Source organism: Grammomys surdaster, unplaced genomic scaffold (genome assembly GCF_004785775.1).
Source record: "Grammomys surdaster isolate TR1022 unplaced genomic scaffold, NIH_TR_1.0 125852, whole genome shotgun sequence".
Classification (NCBI taxonomy): Eukaryota; Metazoa; Chordata; class Mammalia; order Rodentia; family Muridae; genus Grammomys; species Grammomys surdaster.
The window spans coordinates 192,136-212,529 of NW_021620678.1; the positions used below are offsets into that span (position 1 = coordinate 192,136).

Sequence of the window (20,394 nt, forward strand, 5' to 3'; positions counted from 1 at the left end):
GGGCGGAGTCGTGAGCGGGGGAGGAGAGCGCCCGCGCCAGCACCAGCCAGAGGAGCGCGCCGGCCCAGGAAGCCAGAGCGCCGCCCACCCATCCGGGGCGAAGCGCGCTGGGAAGCAGGCTGGGCCGGGGGCTGCCAGCCTCAATCCCCTAGGTGACTCCTCGGCCCCCAGCCCGGACCCAAGATGATGAAGAGGCAGCTGCACCGCATGCGGCAGCTGGCCCACACAGGCAGCTCAGGACGGTGAGTGTCACCCTCTTCTAGCCGTGCTGTGGTCTCGCAGGACCTGAGCGGGCGCAGGAGAGTGGGGAACCGGTCAAAGAGGTCGAAGGCATCTGTGCAGCGGCCCTCTGGCATGCCAGAGCCCTGACCTTGCTCTCTGGGGTCTGAAGCTACTGTGGTCGCACAGGCATAGCTGGCTTTTGCGGAGGTGGAGGGGGGAAGGCACCTCCATTCCCGGTTGGAGAGGCTGCAGAGAACAGAATGCGCCCTGAGCCAGGACACTGCCTGGAACCTCATTTGTCCCCTCCGGACAATGGGAACAGTTAACCACCTCTAACTGGAGGGAAGGGGAGGAATAGAGCCGATCCGGGGCCCCAGACCCTGGGGGAAGGGACTGGCAGTGTTCTGGCCTGGGGAGGAGGGGCTTGCTCTGCTCTGGGTGTCCTTCCCCTCCCCCAACCCAGGGGCCTCCTGCCATTTGGTCCTGCTTCTGCTTTTCGCAGGCTCAGGTAGATTCACCCCTTGGTCTCCTCGGTCCCCAGCTCCAGAACTATGGGAGCGGAAGTTTGGGGAGTTTCTCGGAGCCTTTCTTTCTGTCCCTCTTCCCCAGCCTGGGAGTTCCCCATTCTTTGAGCCCTGAGAGGTGACTGTGTATCCAGAAACTTGATCCAGTCCTACAGTGACACAAACATTTACATGTACCTACGAAGCCAAGCCACTTTGCTCTGAACCCATGTCCTTATGTATCCTTGGGCAGAGTCCCCAGACCTGCTCACAGCCACGGTCCAATGTCGTATGCCTGTGGGCCTGGCCACCCCAGAGACCAGCTTCCACACTTCCCGTTCTGGGGGCCAGCTTAGACTTTCTCTTTCCGGGCCAGGCAAACAATTTGGGGGATGGGGAGATGAGAAACTTTTCCTCTGTCCCAAAGTTGGGCCCTGGGTAGCTCCCTCCTGCTTTTTTGGTGTCATGGGTCCACCCTCTCCCAGGACACAGCCCTGGGTGGAGGAGGAAACAGGCATCCATCCTCTTAACCACCATGGAATGTGCTTCAACTATGATATAGACGGGCCACCCAGGCTTGGTGGGTCCTAGAGGCAACTTGGGCTCAGGTTCCATACCAAGGGTTAGAGGGAGGCAGTGGGTTTCCTAACCCAGATTGACTCAGCAGAAGCCCCCTTCCCCCACAGCACCCCGGAGACTGCCGAGTTCTTGGGTGAGGACCTGCTGCAGGTACGTGCCTGGGCGGGCTGGGCTGGGCTGGGAGGCAGGCCTGTGCAGGCTGTCAGTATAGAGCCTGGCAGGCAGGGGCAGCAGTCAAGGGCCTGGTTGTGTCATTCCCTGCTGGCCAGAGGAGGTCCAGGAGGGAAGAGAAAAGTGATTCTTGGGGAGACAGCAGAGCAATGAGGACGTGCCCCTCACAATATACGATCCCCACTTGCCCCTCCCCTGTACCTCCCAGGTAGAGCAGCGGTTGGAGCCAGCTAAGCGAGCAGCCCACAATGTTCACAAACGGCTGCAAGCCTGTCTGCAGGGCCAAAGCGGGGCTGACATGGACAAGCGGGTGGTAAGTGGGGTCTCTGGGAGGAGAGACCTGTGAGGGAATGAGGCCTTCTGGAGGGGTCTGCAGCTTCTGAGCTTTGCTCCCAGCTAGTAGGCCCCCAGGTGGTCCAGGTGGGCGGGACAACCATCTGAGCTGGATGGAGGATGCTCTCTGTTACCCAGCAGGCAGCTTTTATTGACTCCCGCTACTCTGTTGCTAAGACTGCTGATGCATTGTCTCCCCCACTGCTGGCAACAGCCCTGGCAATAGTCCCTTGTGAAAGTCACTTGTGTAAAATGGGAAACCGAGACCTAAATTTACTAGCCCAAGACCACACAGGTAACAAGTGACAAAAGTGGCTCTGGGGTCCTTCTGATTGTAAATGTAGTGTTTTCTATAACTCCCGGTGGAAGCCCGGGGATGGTTAAAAATTCATGTGGCTGGAACTGGAGGGTCCCCTCAGCAAAGCATTGCTCTTGCAGAGATCTGGGTTCAGTTCCTACCACCCATGTCATTCACCACTCTCCAGTCCCAGGGCACCCTCTTCAGTCTGCTGAGGGTACCAAGCATGCTTCCCCCAAACCCCCACCCCAGAAGAGAGCCTGGCTGTGAGGCAAGAAGAAACCCTGACCCAGAGAGTGACCAGATTAACCACCTATGCCATGAGGCTAGGAAGGAGTTAGGGCCATCTCACCCCCACCCCAGCCACAAGGCCCCTCCTGGCAATGGTGTAACCTTGGGACAGCTTACTGCTCCCTCCTTCCCTCTACGTAGTAGTTTCCTGTCTCCCTGGGATTGATCATTCCTCTTGTCCAGTCAAGTAAGGGAGGGTGGGCGGGATCCCAGGTCTCCGAGAGATTGTGCACGCATGTTGGAACACATGGGGGGGGGGGGGGGGTGGGGGGCGCACACACCATCATTGTCATCCAGTTTCCACTCTTACCTATGACTGTGGCTCTTCCCTCTGCTGAGGTGTGGGTTTGGCCAGGTGCTGGGCTCAGGCAAGGTGGGGGAAACTGGTAAACTGAGGCTCACTCACCTGCCCTCCCTGCAGAAGAAGCTTCCTCTCATGGCTCTTTCTACCACGATGGCTGAAAGTTTCAAGGAACTGGATCCCGATTCCAGCATGGGGTGAGCATGGGGTGAGCATGGTTGGGGCTCTTCACTAGAGAATGCCAGGAAGCAAGGAGGGGGTCAGATCAGCCAGGGTGTCTGCTTCAAAAGGATGACCAAGCTGGGAGAAATGCCCAGGTCAGTAAGACCCAAGAAAGCAGGAAACAGAGGCTGGGACCTTCAAGTGTTCCAGGTAGGGGTGAGGGACCAAGGCTGCCTTTCCCATTGGGAGTCTGTGTCCACAGGAAGGCTTTGGAGATGAGCTGTGCCATCCAGAACCAGCTGGCCCGGATCCTGGCAGAGTTCGAGATGACCCTGGAGAGGGACGTCTTGCAGCCGCTCAGCAGGCTGAGCGAGGTGACTGCACCCCACCCTCCCAGCTTCCCCAGCCTTCTGCTGTCCCTGCCCCCACCAGACCCCTGAGCCCTCCCTGTGCCTGCCCTCAGGAGGAGCTGCCTGCCATCCTTAAGCACAAGAAGAGCCTTCAGAAGCTGGTGTCTGACTGGAACACCCTCAAAAGCAGGTGGGCACCTGAGCCTAGGTCACGTCATAATGGGACTCTGCAGGCCCCACTGGGTACTTGTGGTCACACTGGTCCTTGAGAACACACGTGGTAAAGGCACATATATATTTGAGGGTGTGCCTGTGCTCCCCTGTGCCACAAGTTGTGACCCCAAACTAGGAAACCCACTAGTCTCCAAAATCCCCCTAAATGGTTCCAGGGCTCCTTCCTATGCTGCATTCTGGAGCTGAGTAGTTGTGATCTCCAGGAACACCACCAGAGGGAGGCCTAGAGCACTTTGGCCTAGTCCAGGCAGAGGCCCAAGGAATTTCTATTTTGCCTCTATAAACCCTAGAGTCCTGTGTGATTACGTGTGTGGAGGGGACACTTAGCTCTGGCCATGCAATGGGGCCAGTGACCACCCACCTTGGGACCCTCCCCAGGCTCAGCCAGGCAGCCAAGAACTCAGGAAGCAGCCAAGGCCTGGGTGGTGGCTCAGGCAGTTACACCCACAACACCACTGCCAACAAGGTGGAGATGCTGAAGGAGGAAGAGGAAGAGCTCAAGAAGAAAGTGGAACAGTGCAAGGTGAGGTGATTTGGGATGTCTGCCTAGACCATAGGTGTGGGTCCATTTTACAGACGGGAACATTGAACTGCCAGAGCAGCACTGAGTTTTAAGCCCAGGCAGTTGGGGGACAGAGTCTACATAGTGGGGCACTACCCAGGACCTCTGCAGTACTTACCATGTGCATTAACAGCTGGTATGTGGTTGTTTGCTGGACGCTCAATGTTTAATGAATGAATGAATGTGTGGTGTTTGCTGAGAAGTGAATGAATGATGTTCACGGAGAGCGTAAAGCAAGAATGAATGAAAGTGATTGGATGGTGAGTAAGAACACACCGTACTAAGGATCTGAGGACCTAGCGTAACCGGAAGCCTCAAAAATTTAAGGGGCTCCTGTGGGCTGGCCCTAAATATAGACCCTGGCCTGGGCGTGTTTCTATCCCTCCCAGCTGTGAGCTTCTCTGTGGGATCTCCAGCCTCACCTGTCCTCTCCCTTCTGTCCCCAAGGACGAGTACCTGGCTGACCTCTATCACTTCTCTACCAAGGAAGACTCATATGCCAACTATTTTATCCATGTGAGTTCACAGTCCAGTTCCAGCCACCTGAAACTCGGGTGGATGCCACGGGGAAGCACCTCTCAGAAACCCCAAGAGATGGTAGCTGTTCTAGAGACGCTGGGAAAGTCCCCACTTCCCTCACATGTCCTTGGGGATGGCCTTTGTCCCCACAGCTCCTGGAGATTCAGGCTGACTACCATCGCAAGTCACTAACTTCACTCGACACAGCCCTAGCTGAGCTGAGAGACAACCACAGCCAAACAGGTAGGGACCCGAGTGAGCCAGCCTCACACCTCTGACCCTACTATGCTAAGGGCTCTGTAAAAGTTTGCCCCTTAGCCAGGCAGAGTGGCAAACACCTTTAATCTGGGCACTTGGGTGGCGGAGACAGGTGGATCTGAGTTTGAAGCCAGCCTAGTCTACATAGGGTTCCTGGACAGCCAGGATGCTACCCTGACTTGAAAAAACAAAAAGAAAAAAAAAGTTTGCTCCTTATCCTGAAAGGCAGTAGGGAGCCGTACATGCCCTGGGAGCTGGGAGAGGGCTGGATTAGGTCTCCGTGGGCTGACTTTCTGCTGCTATGGAGGACAGAGAAGGAACAGAATAGGAACCAAGAGACCTTCTAGAAGGTTGGGAACTGACTAGGCAGAGCAGTGAAGGTGGACGGAACCAAGATGGTTGTGTGTGTGGTACTCAAACAGGATGGAAAATGGATTTCTGGAGGTGCCCTGTTTGCCCTAGCCCTACTGCCTGCGGCAGAAAAACAAAAACAAAAACAGGCTACTGATGTGTCTCATTCCCACAGACTCCTCCCCCTTGACAACGGCCGCCCCCTTCTCCAGGGTTTATGGGGTGTCCCTGAGAACCCACCTGCAAGACCTAGGCCGTGACATTGCCCTGCCCATCGAGGCCTGCGTCTTGTTGCTGCTGTCAGAGGGCATGCAGGAGGAGGTGGGAACTGAGGCATGAGGGGTGCGGGGAGTGATGGGCCCCCATGTAGCCCCCATGCAGGTACCCATAGTTCCCTTCTCTGAGAAGCTTAGCCTCTCGCTGCTGAGCTGGACTCTGCCTCACTGAGTAACATTTCAGGGGCCTGGTACTGTCCCATAGATACTTAGCAGTCTGCTCCAAGATCCTCTTGGGCTCTGGCAAGGGGGAGAGAGTCAAAGATTAAATGGGCCCAGAATCACTTGAGGAACTCGGGTCCTTGGTCTAGTCCTCGGACCTTTCCAGAAAAAACGATGTGTAGGTGAAAATGGCCCAACCGTGAGTGGATTGCAGGCTCCCCAGCAACCATGCTGAGCCTTCTTCCTTTCCCACCCCTAACAAGATGACTGTCCTCACTGATCTCCGAGCCTCACCCACTTCCCAGTCCTGCCCTGTGCTCAGAGTTCCAGTCCTTCAGAGTTGGGAAGGTCCATAGACACCATCATGACTACTGAGCAGCCACCTGTGGGGACACTGAGGCCCGGCAGCCTGCTCCTGCCCTGCCCTCTGTGAGGCACAGCGTGTTCCTTCCTGCATCCTAGGGCCTCTTCCGTCTTGCTGCTGGGGCCTCTGTGCTGAAGCGCCTTAAGCAGACCATGGCCTCAGATCCCCACAGCTTAGAGGAATTCTGCTCAGACCCCCATGCTGTAGCAGGTACCTGATCCCCTGGGCGCTCTAGGCAGAAGGGGGAGGGGGGCGCAGAGGTATCTAAAGGTAATCTAAAGGTATCTAAGGTATCTAAAGTTTATCCTTAGCCCTGATAATGCTACCAACGAAACACCATGGGACACTTAGAAGTTCCTAATGCAGATCTGTGATGAACCTCTGAAATGTATATGCATATTTTTCTTGAGGATAAGCTTGCTAAAATGCTATGTTAAAAGGGTCTATAACCCAAAGAAACTATCAGACTAAGACATGAAGACTAAGTATGAATACAGACTAGAGGTGCCTTCCAAGTAGAGAGAGCTGGGTCCTTACGCTGCCCGAGATTTTCCTCTGCCTTGTTTCAGGCGCCCTCAAGTCCTATCTCAGGGAGCTGCCGGAGCCTCTGATGACCTCTGACCTCTATGATGACTGGATGAGAGCAGCTAGGTGAGGAGGTGGGGGTAGAGGGCGGGATGGTGAAAGCTCTGGAAACATGGCCCTCGATTGGTGCATTGGTTACTCTCCCTCCTCAGCCTGAAGGAGCTAGGAGCCCGCCTGGAAGCCCTTCATGATGTCTGCAGCCGTCTACCCCAAGAGAACTTCAACAACCTCAGGTGAGCCCTGCACACACACACACACAGAGACCCACACACCCCACACTCACATACACACAACTAGACACATACTCACAGACACACACCACACACACACACACACACACACACACACACACACACACAGCTTTGGGTTTGGCTCTATCCTGTGCTGTGCTCGTGAGCACAGAACCTCCGCTGTGATGTCCTGTTCCTGTCTTTTACACTAGACCAGATATCAGAGCAGACAAACACAGTCAGGTGCAGTGGCTCATGCCTACCGTGCCAGCACTCAAGAGGCAGAGGCAGGTGCACCTCTGAATTCAAGGCCAGCCTGATCTACAGATCAAGTTCTAGGATAGCCAGGGCTATACAGAGAAACCCTGGGTTTGACCCTCAGGTTTGATCCTCAGCGTGCTGTGAGCTGGAGGTGTTGCTGCATACCTGCAGTCACACAGGCATGAGGATCAGAGCTCAGGGTCAGCCTTGGCTATATAGAGTTCGAGGCCAAGCTGGGCTATGAGACTTTGTGTTAAAAAGCAAGCAAAAAACCCTACTGAACCTGGGAAACCATATTGGCTGACTGCAGACCTCACCCCTGCTGTTCTGGGACCCTGGGCCCAGTGTCAGCACTGGAGACAGTCCTTACTGCTTGTGGCAGCCAGAAGATTCTCAACTTGGCTCAAACAATAGACCAGAGAAGTTAGCTAATAAAAATGTAACCATGCCATATCCGTTCCCCTCTGCAACTCTCAGGTAGGGAGTTTTTGGACCTTTAAGGACATCGGTGAGCATTTACGATGCTCTCCCCCTCACCCAGGTACCTGATGAAGTTCCTGGCACTGCTGGCAGAGGAGCAGGACGTGAACAAGATGACACCCAGCAACATCGCCATTGTCCTGGGACCTAACCTGCTGTGGCCTCCTGAGAAAGAAGGGTGAGGGCCATGAGCCCAGGGAGCCTGTCCCCAGCTAGTCACCAGCTGCTGATTTGCCCAGACCTCCGTTGTCTGTCCTCCAGTGGGCTGAGCAGTTCTTAAACCTGAAGCTGCTGTGAGGAACAGTCTGAGGGACCGGGGTAGCGGGAGGGGGCGGGGCACCTGTGCTCAAAACCATGAGGTGTGATTGAAGCCTCGCTCCCAACCTTCAGACGTGGGCCTTGGGAGTCACTTTCTCATCTGTCAGTTGGGGAGACATGATATAAATTCTAAGGGGTCGGGGGATAGGTGTTAGTGTAGAATTTAGATGGAAAGTGCTTTACAAACTGTGACATTCAGTGATACATGAGAAGTCACCTCTGCTTTTCAGGCAACAGATGGATGACAAGGACTCATCCCATGTGCTGAATTGTAGTTGTTGAGAGGGGGAGGGGGAGGGGAAGGAAGAAGGGGAGGGGGAGGCAGTCAATCCAAGACCTGGAGAAAGAGCCCAGAATTGATTAGTGATGTCTGTCATAGGTGAAGGAGTGGGAGATGGGGGTGTGTGAACTACATGTGTGCCATCAACCATGCCCAGCAGAGTCGCACAATGTTAGCGTCACTAAAACTCTTGCTTCTCTTTTGTGCCAGGGACCAGGCCCAACTGGACGCTGCCTCTGTGTCCTCCATTCAGGTGGTGGGTGTTGTCGAGGCGCTGATCCAGAATGCAGACACCCTCTTCCCTGGAGGTGATGTCCTTTATTTATGTCATCTCTAGTCCCCACTTCCACCAGCTCCTGGACTACAGCCCAGCCTCAGTCCTTTATTGCCCCCAGAACTCTCCATGTGGCTTAGAGGAAGCTGCTTTTTCTGCATTGAGCCTCAGTTTCTCATCTGTGAAGTGGGAACAGTGCTGTTTGACCCATGGGAGTAGGAAGGCAAAGAGACGTCCCATCATTCCAGGGAAAGAGAATAGCCCTGGCTCTGGACAGGCAGGTTTGGCCAAGGCTCTTAACTTGACCCCTGTTCATTCCGTCTCTAGATATCAACTTCAATGTGTCAGGCATCTTCTCAGGCCTGGCCTCCCAGGAGAAGGTCAGTAGCCAACCGGCCTCAGAGGAGTTGCCACCTGTTGTTATGCCTGCCCCAGCTACCACCCCAGCCACCACCACTCCAGCTCCAGCCTCAATGGCTGTCAAAGAAAGGTACGAGCTAAATATCATGAACAATCTACTCCTGGCCTGGGGCGCTCTCTCTGAGGATTTAGGAATGTAATATGCTGTATTTGTCTTGTAGATCTGGTCCCACAGGTGGGAGTAGGTGGGAGGAGCCTACCCTCAGCCTTAAACATCTTCCCTTCTTTATTTCTGCAGCTATTTCTACAGCACCTACTATGTGTCCCAGGCATTGTTCATGCCCTGGAAATTTAGGGAACTGGGAGGGGACAGTTGGGATCTGTAACTTTCCTGTTAAGTCTGTTAGGCTTTGTGGCAGACCAGTGTTTCTCAGTGACCCACACCCTGGGCATGGACTGCCTCAGATGAGGTGGGTATATGCCACTCTCAACCTCTGCCTTGGGTGAGGTAGGGAGAGTGGACATGTCCCATGTGCGTCCCTGTGATGTCAGGATGTACACTCTGCTGGAGGGTTACACGGTATACGGCGGTATAGAGATGTGTACCAGCCGGGTGGGAAAGGAAGGCCTCTCTGGGGAAATGGCCAGATGGACGTTTAGGAAGCCAGACTCTTTCAACTGCTGCTCACGTACTCTCTGACTTCTGTTGGCAGAACATCCCCTACAGATCACATGGGGGCCTGGGGGTGGGGCTTAATTGGTTGCCTAGCACACAGGAAGGCTGGGTTCGAGCCTCAGCTCTGCATAAAATGGCCATGATGGTACTTCTCAGCACTGCAGAGGTGGAGGCAGAAGAATCAGGAGTTCAGGATCATCTTCCCCTACATGGATGGCCAGCCTAGGCTGTCTGAGAACTAGATAGTCTCAAAAAAGAAAAAAAGATCACCTGGAAAAGCCAGAGGCTTGCCCCCCCACCTCTGTGGGACTGCCCCGCAGGTTATAGCTCAGTCCTGGGCTTTCTACCAGTTTACTGTCTGTTGCTCTGGTAAACACTGTGACCAGATGACCAGAACAACTTGGGGGGGAAGAGTTCACTTGGCTTATACTTCACGTAGCAGTCTCTCGGAGGCAGGGTCTCAAGCAGGAGCAGAGGCAGGAGCCCCAGAAGTCATTGCTTACTGCCTAGTCTGCCCTGGCTGGTACCCAGCTAGCTTCCTTACACAGCTCAGGATGGTTGTGGAGACAGCGCAGCCCACAGTGAGCTCCCACATCCATGAGCAATCAAGACAGTCCCGTTAGGGACTGATAGTCCCCCACCTGCATGGCCTCAGGCCAGTCTGATTTGGATGATCCATCCCTCAGTTGAGACTCCCTCTTCCCGTGTGACTCTGGGTTGTGTCAAGTTGGCAATTAAAGTTAACTAAGCCAGGCTTAATGGACACAAATCCCACCAATACCTGAAGTATCTAGTCAAGAGACAAAGACAGAGGGCACATTCTTGGTGCAGCCATAGGTGGTAGGAAGCATGTCCTTCCACTCGACGCTTTGGAGTTACGTGGGATCCTAGGAGATGTCCAGGAAGTGACGGGGCTTGATGGTTGCACTTCCCTTTCCATGACAGGACAGAGTCTGAATTGCCCAAACCAACTTCTCCCAAGGTCAGCAGGAGCCCCACAGAGACAGCTGCTTCGGCAGAGGACATGACTCGCAAGAGTAAGTTGAGTGTGGGAGAGAGGAGTTGGAGCTCCCTCCCCTCCCCTCTCTACAACCCCCGAGAGAGGCCAGCATTAGGCATTGAGAAGCTTGGGGTTTGCTGCCCAGCACCTAGGCCCAGCTTCCAGCTTATTCCTTGGGCAAGTGGTGCAGCCTGTTTGAGCCTCACACTCTGCGTCAGAACTATAATTGCCCCGACCTTGAGGAGCTGGGACTTCAGGGAGTGTGCAGGGCTCTGGCACACAGGAAGTGCTAGAGAATGGAAGTCAGTGTGAGTGTGGTGGGTGTTCCAGCCCTCCGGAAGCCCAAGGACTATGAAGGACAGGACCAGAACTGTATTTAAGGTAGAGGGAAGAGAAACAAGGTAGAGGGAAGAGAGACGTTTGGGAGGAGTCTGGAGGCTCCTGAGCTTACCTGGTACACTCATGCCAGTCTGGCCCAGGATGGATAGGTAAGAGGCCAGGGATTCTCATGGGGATGAGTTCACTGGGAGCCCGCCCCCCAACCACCACAGTTCTGACAAGGGCCCTTAGAGCTGGGCGCATCATTCCGAGCTAAGAGAACAGTCACAGATGTCTACAGGCCACACAGGGACCTGAAGCCAGGGTACTACCAGAGTCACCTGAGCTTTCAGGTGATTAACCAGTGAGGAAACAGGCCCCAGAGAACAAATGAACCTTTGTAGTCACCTGAGTCCACAGAGCCAGGGAGAGTCATGATCTCAGCTCTACCTAGCCTCCTCCTTGGCCCTCAACTACCTCACAAGATTGAAACTTGCCTGAGGACCTGGGGCTTCTGAGAGGAAAGCAAGACCCATGTGTCAACAGACAGGAGGTATTTATTTAATTAACAGATGTGTAGCCTCTCCCATTTGAAGCCTAGACTGAGCTAACTAGTGGCCATGTTGGGTTTGTGTTCTAGGGAGAGACACAAGACAGATGAACAAGATAGTTGAGAGGACAAGGTCTCTGACTGACAGCATAACTAGGGTGGGGTCTGGGGGATCTGCTGAAGCTGAGAGGAACATAGAGGAGGACCACTAGGGAGCACTATCACCACAGAGGAGGACCATCAGGGAGCACCTCTGTGATGAGGACCCACTGTGGAAAGTGAACCCCACCCCAGAAGGAGTGTACAAAGGCCCAGATGCGGACCTATGGACATGTGATGCACACAGACACGTAAACTCCTAACGTTCCTCTATTTCGCTTCCTCCACAGCCAAGCGCCCAGCACCAGCCCGGCCTACCATGCCACCTCCCCAACCCTCCAGCTCACGCTCATCTCCAGCTCCATCCCTGCCCACTGGCTCTGTCAGCCCTGGCACTCCCCAAGCTCTGCCACGCCGTCTGGTGGGCACTGGCCTCCGGGCCCCCACCATGCCTCCCCCATTACCCCCAGTTCCTCCACAGCCTGCCCGGCGCCAGAGCCGCCGTTTGCCAGCCTCCCCCTGCCCAGCTTCCCCTGGCCTAGTCATTTCAAACACGCCTGCTCAGGCTGACCAGGGAGCAGCTACCGAGGATGGAGGAAGCCCTGAGGCTGTGGGTGAGCATCCCCCTCCCCCAGCTCTGCCACCCCAGCCCCGGCCCAGAGGCCTCATTTCTGAGGCAGATTAAGCAGGCCCTCCTGCCTGGCAGGTCCTCAGTGTCCCCTTTCTCCCCCTCCCCCCTTCCTCCCTGCACAGCCCTCGACCTGTGCCTAGGTGCCTGCTGGGCCGGCCCCTATGGCCAGGAGGGCTCAGGCCAGTCCTCTAATTTCTGACCTGTTCCTCTTCCATTTGAGCTTGGGGTTCCCACCCGACTCCCCACTCTCTGGCAGGGTCTCAAGAGAGCTATCAGAAGGAAGGACAGACTTGCCTGTTCGTACAGGACTTTTATTTTTTTTCTCTTGCCAATGTATTTTTGTAAGGCTCGTAAATAAATTATTTTTAACAAAACTGGAGTAACTGGTCAAATAATAGCTTTCTCTCCTGGAGATACAGAGTCTGCTTCCATCAGGAGGAAAGGGGACAGAGTATTTGCTGCCTTCCTGATTTGGAAGAGCCATGGGCTTGGAGCTTTCTCAGAGCTGCTTGTCTGAGTATGGCTCCCGTAAACTAGTTTCTAAGTGAGGTAAGAGCACCACCTGCAGGTGAAGTTTCTGAAACCAGTGAGAAGGGACTGCACAGGTCATGGCCAGCAAAGCCTGGGCCTGAAATTAGTGAATTAGCTCTGTAGCCTGGGCTCTTCCCCTCCCACCCAGTGAGGTTTGCTCAGCCTCTCGGGGTCATGGGTTCCTCCTCTGAGACAGTCTAGCAATTTCACCCAGTCTGTGTTCTGAAAATCAAAGCACCCGTGCACACATAAACAAGTTTCCCAGGAGCAGGGATTGATCTACCCATGGCCTTCCTGAGCTGCTCTGTGTTGGCCCAGGCTAACACCCTTTTCAGCTCTACACCTGAGGGTCTTTTGGGAGTGGGCTGGCAGGATTGAGCCAGTGCAGCTGGAAGCCCGATTTAATAGCCTACTGTGGGTGGGGACATGTTGTCCAGGGTCTTCTAGATCAAGAACACCCATTTCAAAAGTCACAGAGAATAGAAAATAGGCCTCAAAGGCATGGTTTACCTTTGGTCTCTTAACTTCAGTTGCTCTGGGGGTTAGACAGCTACAGCTCTGCTTAGAACAAAAATATTGTGACAGTACAGATCCCCATTCATTCTTGGTCCCCATACTTTGAACTACTGGTTATTCAAAGGCTGGACAGATTTAAATGTTCCCATCTACAAAATGGAGGCCTAGGCAGCTGGAATCACTCCATCAATAACATGGGCAATCAAATTGGCCCTGGCAATCAAAATAATGCCTAGTGCCCCCCCCACATGAAATCAGATCTCTGGGTTCCTGTCTTATATCATGTATTTGATTTTTTTTTTTTTTTGAGACGGTTTCTCTGTATACCCTTGGATGTCCTAGTTCTTGCTCTGTAGACTGGGCTGGCCTGGAAATCGGAGCTCTTCCTGCTTCTGATTCTGAGTGCTGGGATTAAAGGCACAACATGTATTCCCATTGCCCGGCTAGAATGTTTTTAACATTCATTTGTGTAGAGGTCAGAAGACAACTTGAAGGAATATGTTCTCTCCACCATGAGGTTTCTGAAGGAAGAACTCAGGTCCTCAGGCAGCAAACTGCCATCAACTGCTAAACCATTCCACTGACCCGGCATCTGTGGTTTTAAAATCATTTATCTAAAGCCATCGAACTGTAAAGTAATATCTTACTAAATGGAAATTTTACAACAACAAAACAAGTTCCCCGGGGACTCCACAGCACTGTCAGACGGCCAGAAGGATCACTGGCCAGGCCCAAGAGCCCAGACCAGCCTGCGAAGACACGGATAATGCAGCCCTTGCCCCGTCACATCCACATGTTTCTTTCTAATGAGCGTCAGTGGTTCCGAGGGCAACTAGATCTGGCCAGAAGACATCGCTTTTTGCCTCTGTGTTTCTCCTAGCAACCAGTTGGCCCACGTTTTTAATTGGCTGGGAAGCGCACGGCGATTCGCTCCAGCTCAGGCTGTCTCTCCATTGGTCCCCTCTTTCAGTGGGCGCCCGCGGTTCCACCCCTTTCTCTGAGCTCCTTCGGGATCGGCTAGCGCCTTCGACTAAACTCTAGTCGCTATTGGTTGAAGCCTGTGCTCGTAGCCCCGCCCCCGCCCCGTTCTGCGCGCCAATTGGTGGAGCTGCCCCTTGTCCGCGGAGGCAGCGCAGCGCGCGCGTGCGAGCGGCCAGCCGGCTGCATGGCGCGCTGCGAGCGGCTGCGCGGCGCGGCCCTGCGCGACGTGCTGGGCCAGGCGCAGGGAGTCTTGTTCGACTGCGACGGGGTGCTGTGGAACGGCGAACGCACCGTGCCAGGCGCCCCTGAGCTGCTGCAGCGGCTGGCACGGGCTGGCAAGAACACGCTGTTCGTGAGCAACAACAGCCGGCGCGCGCGGCCCGAGCTGGCGCTGCGCTTCGCCCGCCTGGGCTTCGCGGGGCTGCGCGCAGAGCAGCTCTTCAGCTCCGCGCTGTGTGCCGCGCGCCTCCTGCGCCAGCGTCTGCCGGGGCCGCCCGACGCACCGGGCGCCGTGTTCGTGCTGGGCGGCGAGGGGCTGCGCGCCGAGCTGCGTGCCGCGGGGCTGCGCCTAGCGGGGGACCCCGGCGACAACCCGCGCGTGCGCGCCGTGCTCGTAGGCTACGACGAGCAATTTTCCTTCGCCAGGTTGACCGAGGCGTGCGCGCACCTGCGCGACCCCGACTGCCTGCTCGTGGCCACCGATCCCGACCCTTGGCACCCACTCAGTGACGGAAGCCGGACCCCCGGTGAGCGCGGGACCGGGCGCGGGGATGTGTGCAGGGCCCCGACGCGCGTCTCGGAACTCCTGCGGCTGCTGCCTGTCGGGTAGTGGCCGAGGACCAGTTTGACAGACGAGCCACAGACTCTGTAGCTCAGGGAATGGCAGGTGGGATCCAGGTTTGGAAGTGGCCTCCTGGCTTTTGTCATTGGCCCCACCCACTTTGCAGGTGGGTTTGTAGAAGCGGATGATGGAAGGATGATGCAGGTGGAGAGCTGCATCCGCGCATCCAGAATCAGGATGGAGGCCAGTGTGGAGACTGGAAGATAGTGGAGCTTAACCTCAACTCCAATTCTGGCCCTATTTGGTCAACCCCGGGAGTTACATAACCTCGGAGCCTGGCTCTTCACCGTGCCGGCCGACCCTGGGCTCCTGAACCCAGCCTTCCAGTGTATTGATAGCGTCCTGAAGCCCCTTAATGGGTGTCTTCGTTTCCTTTCCAGATTACTTAAAAAATAAGAGTGTTGGCCCATTTCTCAGCTAATGAAATCAATGCTCAAGGAAGTGAGCTGCCAGAGAGCACTCAGCATAGAGCAGGGGAACCTGAACTTGGCCTTTGGAACAACCCCCATCCATCCATCCAAGAGCAGTTCGGGCTGTAGGAGTACTCAGGCCTGCACCTAGACGGTTGGAATGAGCCAAGAGGTGGAGGCAGCAGAGACGAGCAGATAGTGATGAATGTTTGTAGACAGGTTTGCTTCCTCCAGACAAGGCATGGACATATCTCTTCCACATCCGTTTTGCTAGCTTTTGGCCCAGATAGTCCTTGATACCAATTCTGGAATTCTGCAGGGTGGTATTGCAGGAAGTGAGGTAGTCACAGGTTTGAGATGGAACGGTGAACTGGATGCATGTGGAGAGAGGATCTGGGAAGCCTTCCCAGAGGAGGCATGCTGCAAAGCAGGATGACAGTGAGCAGAGAGATATTGGCATCCTGTCAGGATGGTATAGCCGATAAAGGAAGTTACTGCTGGGCCTTTCCTGGCTCCTGGCTCTGCCTGAGATCTACTTTCCACCTCACGCGTGAACCATCTCCTCACAAATCTAGGCGAGGGGTCACGGAAGCTGCTGCATCCTTTCCCCCATCATGTTACTATCTAGTCTGATTTCCCAGAGAGCTTGGGTTGAGGCTATGGGGCAAGGGTTTCTCCGGGGTCCCTTGGTCTGAGGAGCCTGGGAGAGGCAGGACTTAGTCCCAAACCTCTGCAGGAACCCTCCTGGCTTCTGTCTGCTGGACTCACTTACACCCAAGCTGCCGGTCACTCGTACTGCCTGGAGGGGGAGACAGAGCGTTAACAGACACAGGCTTGCAGCCTCATTTGTGAGTGATGTACCCTCCTAACATTGATTAACAAATGCCCGGTGGCGGTGTGCTGTAACCCAGGAGCAGGGGCAGGCGGACAAACAGTCATTAACCAAGGTTTCGATTATCCACCAGATCTACAATTAATGTGGAGGACCCACCCCAGTTCTCCCCCTTTCTCACGGGCCTGCGAAATGGTGGGCTTGTTTGCCACCGGCAGCCCCTTGAGCTGGCAGGTAGACACGGGCACCACTGCAGGAATGTGCCGTTACACACAGCAGCCTTGAGTTACATGTTACATTCAGGGGCTCGCCTACTGGGATGCTTGCTGCCCAACCATCATGTTGACTGTTGGAAGCTTAGCTGTAGATGTGGGATCAAGAGGAACCAGCTCTGCCCTGGGAGCTGGGGACCATCTTTTTGTTTACTTTTGTGTTTTTGAGACAGGGTCTCAGCCTCGGCCTGGCTTCTAAGTGCTGGGATTAAAGGTGTGCACCACCACTTCCTGGCATGAGGCTCAGGTCCCCTGCCTGTGCCCTGGCCACTGTTGCAACTCCTCCTTGTTATCCCTGCCTGTTCTCTGGCTGCTATACTGCAATGAGGTACCTATGAGGCAGAACGAGGAGGCCCTGAGGGTTTAGGTCCAGTGAGCGGGTCTTTATGCCGCTCTCAAATATGTTAGTTCCTTTTCTGTTGCTGCGATAAAGCACCATGACCAAGGCAGCTTACAGAAGGAACTGTTTATTGGGGGCTTATGTTTCTAGAGGGAGAGGAGTCGGTGGTGGGGAGCACGAGTGGTGGGCTTGGTGACTCAGACAGCAAGTTGGAAGCTCAGCAGCAAGCTGAGAGTGTACCCTGGGGATGATGGGAAGCTTTGAGACGTCAAAGCTTGTCTCCAGTAGTGCCTTTCCTCCTGCAGAGCCATGTCTCTTAAACTGTCCAAAAACCACCGCCAGCTAAAGACCATATATTCAAGTGACCAGCACTGTGGGTAATCACATTCAAACCAACACACTGAGGAAATTCAGCTCTGGGCAGATTTGTTTTGTTTTGTTTTTTGAGACAGGGTTTCTCTGTGTAGCCCTGGCTGTCCTGGAACTCACTCTGTAGACCAGGCTGACCTCAACTCAGAAATCCGCCTGCCTCTGCCTCCCAAGTGCTGGGATTAAAGGCACCACCCGGCTCTGGGCAGATTTCTTTTTTTTGGGGGGGGTTGGTTTTTTGAGATGGTTTCTCTGTGTAGCCCTGGCTGTCCTGGAACTCACTCTGTAGACCAGGCTAGCCTCGAACTCAGAAATCCGCCTGCCTCTGCCTCCCAAGTGCTGGGATTAAAGGCATGCGCCACCACCGCCCGGGTGGGCAGATTTCTTAATGTCGTGGGGCCTCGGCTTTCTCATCTGTGAAATGGGCTTTCAGTACACTGAGTAAATGGTGCCACTTCTCTTCATTTAGTTGTGGGTGTTGGTGTAAAGGCAGAATGTTCTGGCACGAGGTCATGCCAGTGGGCAGGAATAGGAGACTCATTGTGCCAGGAGATCAGTGCTGGCTGGGAGGCAGCACCTAAACAGGACTCTTGTTGTTAGACTCTCTGGCTTCTTCCCCAGCTTTGATTACTTCCCATGCTTACTGTGGCCACAGACATCTTTGAGGGTGTACCTTTTTGTCTCCAGCTGGAATTTTCTCTAGGGTATACTTTTCCCTGCAAGGCTGACTGGGTCAGAGGTGTGGACGTCTCTGGGCCTCGCTGCATTCCAGGCCAGCTGTGCCAATTTTCCATGCCACGAGCGTGGCTTCTTACCACCGCGGCTAAGTGCCCTTCCCAGCGAGGCCCGCAGCATTCCTTCAGGGGATGTGTAACTTGGATCCTCATCTTACCCACAGTTCAGAGAAAGTCAGAGAGGCCAGAGGGCTTACATAAACCCAGGAGGTGAGTGCGTGCCATTGCCAGCTTCATGTTAGATTGAGAAACTGAGGCAAAAATGCGCCCAGAGCAGTGTGACTTTGAATTCAGTTACCTGGGACAGGCAGTGCCCAGCCTTTAGGTCTGACCCAGCTGCTGCCCTCTTGCTGACCACGTATCCCCTCTCCACAGGTACCGGAAGCCTGGCTGCTGCGGTGGAGACAGCCTCGGGACGTCGGGCCCTGGTGGTGGGCAAGCCTAGCCCTTACATGTTCCAGTGCATCACAGAAGACTTCAGTGTGGACCCTGCCCGCACGCTGATGGTGGGGGACCGCCTGGAGACCGACATACTCTTTGGCCACCGCTGTGGCATGACCACCGTGCTCACACTCACAGGTGTCTCGAGCCTCGAAGAAGCCCAGGCTTACCTGGCGTCTGGCCAGCATGACCTTGTGCCTCACTACTATGTGGAGAGCATTGCGGACTTAATGGAGGGGCTGGAGGACTGAGCCCGCCTTCCCCGTTCCCTGATCCCATAGATGGAGGGGACAGGCCATGAGTCACTTTCAGTACCGTGAGCTTTCTGTCATGGGTGTCTGTACCCCAGTGAAGGGAGGCTGGGATCCAGGAAGGTTTGTGGGCTCTCATACCCCTCCCAGCCGTGGCTGGACACTGCTCTTCAGAAGCTGTCCCCCCACATCTTGAAGGTTCACCCTGGCCTGTCCCCACCAGGTGGCCTTATTTCCTGCCCTGTCCACCTCCCGTCCTTGGGCCCCGAACCAAATGAAGATTTTTCTTCCAATCTTGAGTTAAGGTCTTCCCGTTCTCTGGGACCTCTAGTGCCCTGTCCCTAGGTCCTTGTTGGCCAATCAGCGGTCTAGGGAACTCCAGCCCATTCCTGGCTGTGACAGGCCTATGGAAAGAAAGCTGCTGGTACGGCTGGCCTGTTAGTGTCTCAGAGTGGGCCTTTAGTGGAACAAGTAGGAGCTTAAAGAATGCCTTGTGTGTCCTGGAGCCCCAGAGCGCCAGTCAGAGGCTACGTGTCCATCAGGACAACAATGAATCCACTGGCCTCTTAGATCCCAAATAGAACAATCTACAAGTCCTAGAGACCTGTGGCCTTTTGACAATCCTGGCCTGACTGGATGAGCCAAGGGACCAGGTCTTACCTAGCAGGGCAGGGTGATGAATGCCCATAAGTCTAGCACTTGGGAGGCCGAGTATGGTGACCTGGGTTGCAGTCAGACCTCATCTCAGAGGGTCAACCTCAAAGTCACCCCCTCCACAGACTGCTCAGTGGGCCCCTGTGTGGCCCTGGAGTGGAATGGAGAGGTCCCCTCCCACCTCAGTATCATCCAGTGTTGATGGCTTTTTCAGCTTGGAGGGGCCCTCATGTCCCCGCCTGCAGTCAGCGTTTGCAGCGCTGCCTCTCCACCTGCCCCTTCCCAGTTATTTATTTATTGTGTGCCAGTGAAGGTGGGGGCGGGGTGGGACAGTCCCACCCCCTCCACCCGTTGTAACCGCTCCTTGAACTTAATAAAATGTGAATGGAAGTGTTGTGTGTGGAGTGTAAGCCCTGACTGAGCCTGCTTCCCTGAAACCCCTACACCCTACGCCCCACAAGAAAGGATGCCTCCCATTTCTCTGTTCTCAGTACAGATACATTTTGCTGTTAAGCTTTTAGCATCTCTGACATTTTACATGTAGGTTTGTTTCGGTCCTTTAAAAACCCAGTGTTGGGCCAGGAGTGGTGGCCTTTGATTCTAGTAGTGGGGAGGCAGAGGCAGGTGGATGTCTCTGAGTTCACAACCAGCCTGGTCTACAAAGTGAGTTCCAGGACAGCCAGGGCTACACTGAGAAATCCTGTTTGAAAAAAAGAAAAAGGGGGGGGATGTTGCTGGAAGTGGGACACTTGGGGTCCTCTGGCCTCCACAGAGACTGCATCCACATAACCCAGTACTTGAATTACTCTGGGAACCAGTAGGTATGTGGTGCTGTAGATCAGATGTCTCCTGTGCCTCAGGTACCAGCACCATACAGAAAGAAGAAATGTGATGTGGACTGAGACCAGGACAGACAGCTGATCTTTGCTTTGAACTGGAGATAGACATTTGCCCGGAATGTTGCAGCCCTCTCTGAGGAGTGTAGAAACTGGAGGTCACGTGATGAGCTCCCCACCCTCAGGCCATCTCGCCATCCCTCTCAAGTTTTAGATAACGTGGCATTATACACTCCTTAAAAATCTCTCAGGCTGCAATTTCTTCAAAGGATGATTCATCCCTGACTCCCTCTCCCGCTCTGCAGCCTTCAACCCTTCTATCGATGCAATTTATCAGAATAGGCGCAGTCCATTTACCTCTGCCTCGTAGAATACATTTCACACACCTC

At 54.6% G+C, this 20,394-nt stretch overlaps 2 protein-coding genes across 2 annotated transcripts; both read left to right on the forward strand.

Moving 5' to 3' along the window:
• Positions 1-53: 53 nt before the first annotated feature.
• On the forward strand, positions 54-12,376 carry Sh3bp1 (SH3 domain binding protein 1). Its single transcript, XM_028789873.1, has 18 exons — positions 54-242; positions 1,412-1,454; positions 1,684-1,788; positions 2,819-2,895; positions 3,123-3,234; positions 3,324-3,400; positions 3,823-3,967; positions 4,454-4,522; positions 4,678-4,768; positions 5,310-5,455; positions 6,034-6,145; positions 6,505-6,586; positions 6,673-6,753; positions 7,553-7,669; positions 8,300-8,397; positions 8,691-8,853; positions 10,345-10,436; positions 11,657-12,376. Exons 1-18 carry the CDS (start codon positions 184-186, stop codon positions 12,049-12,051), a joined length of 2,064 nt encoding a protein of 687 aa, XP_028645706.1. The 5' UTR covers positions 54-183; the 3' UTR covers positions 12,052-12,376.
• A 1,788-nt stretch (positions 12,377-14,164) lies between these two features.
• On the forward strand, positions 14,165-19,563 carry Pdxp (pyridoxal phosphatase). The gene is made up of 2 exons (XM_028789939.1): positions 14,165-14,771; positions 18,199-19,563. Exons 1-2 carry the CDS (start codon positions 14,210-14,212, stop codon positions 18,513-18,515), a joined length of 879 nt encoding a protein of 292 aa, XP_028645772.1. The 5' UTR covers positions 14,165-14,209; the 3' UTR covers positions 18,516-19,563.
• The last annotated feature ends 831 nt before the right edge of the window (positions 19,564-20,394 follow it).

Bases quoted from the DNA above. Each gene is read 5' to 3' on its own strand.
- Sh3bp1 (XM_028789873.1), top strand. From the start codon at position 184: ATGATGAAGAGGCAGCTGCACCGCATGCGGCAGCTGGCCCACACAGGC. The intron at 4,523-4,677 runs GTGAGTTCACAG...TTGTCCCCACAG, and splicing joins ATGCCAACTATTTTATCCAT to CTCCTGGAGATTCAGGCTGA. The intron at 8,398-8,690 runs GTGATGTCCTTT...TTCCGTCTCTAG, and splicing joins AGACACCCTCTTCCCTGGAG to ATATCAACTTCAATGTGTCA.
- Pdxp (XM_028789939.1), top strand. From the start codon at position 14,210: ATGGCGCGCTGCGAGCGGCTGCGCGGCGCGGCCCTGCGCGACGTGCTG. The intron at 14,772-18,198 runs GTGAGCGCGGGA...CCCTCTCCACAG, and splicing joins TGACGGAAGCCGGACCCCCG to GTACCGGAAGCCTGGCTGCT.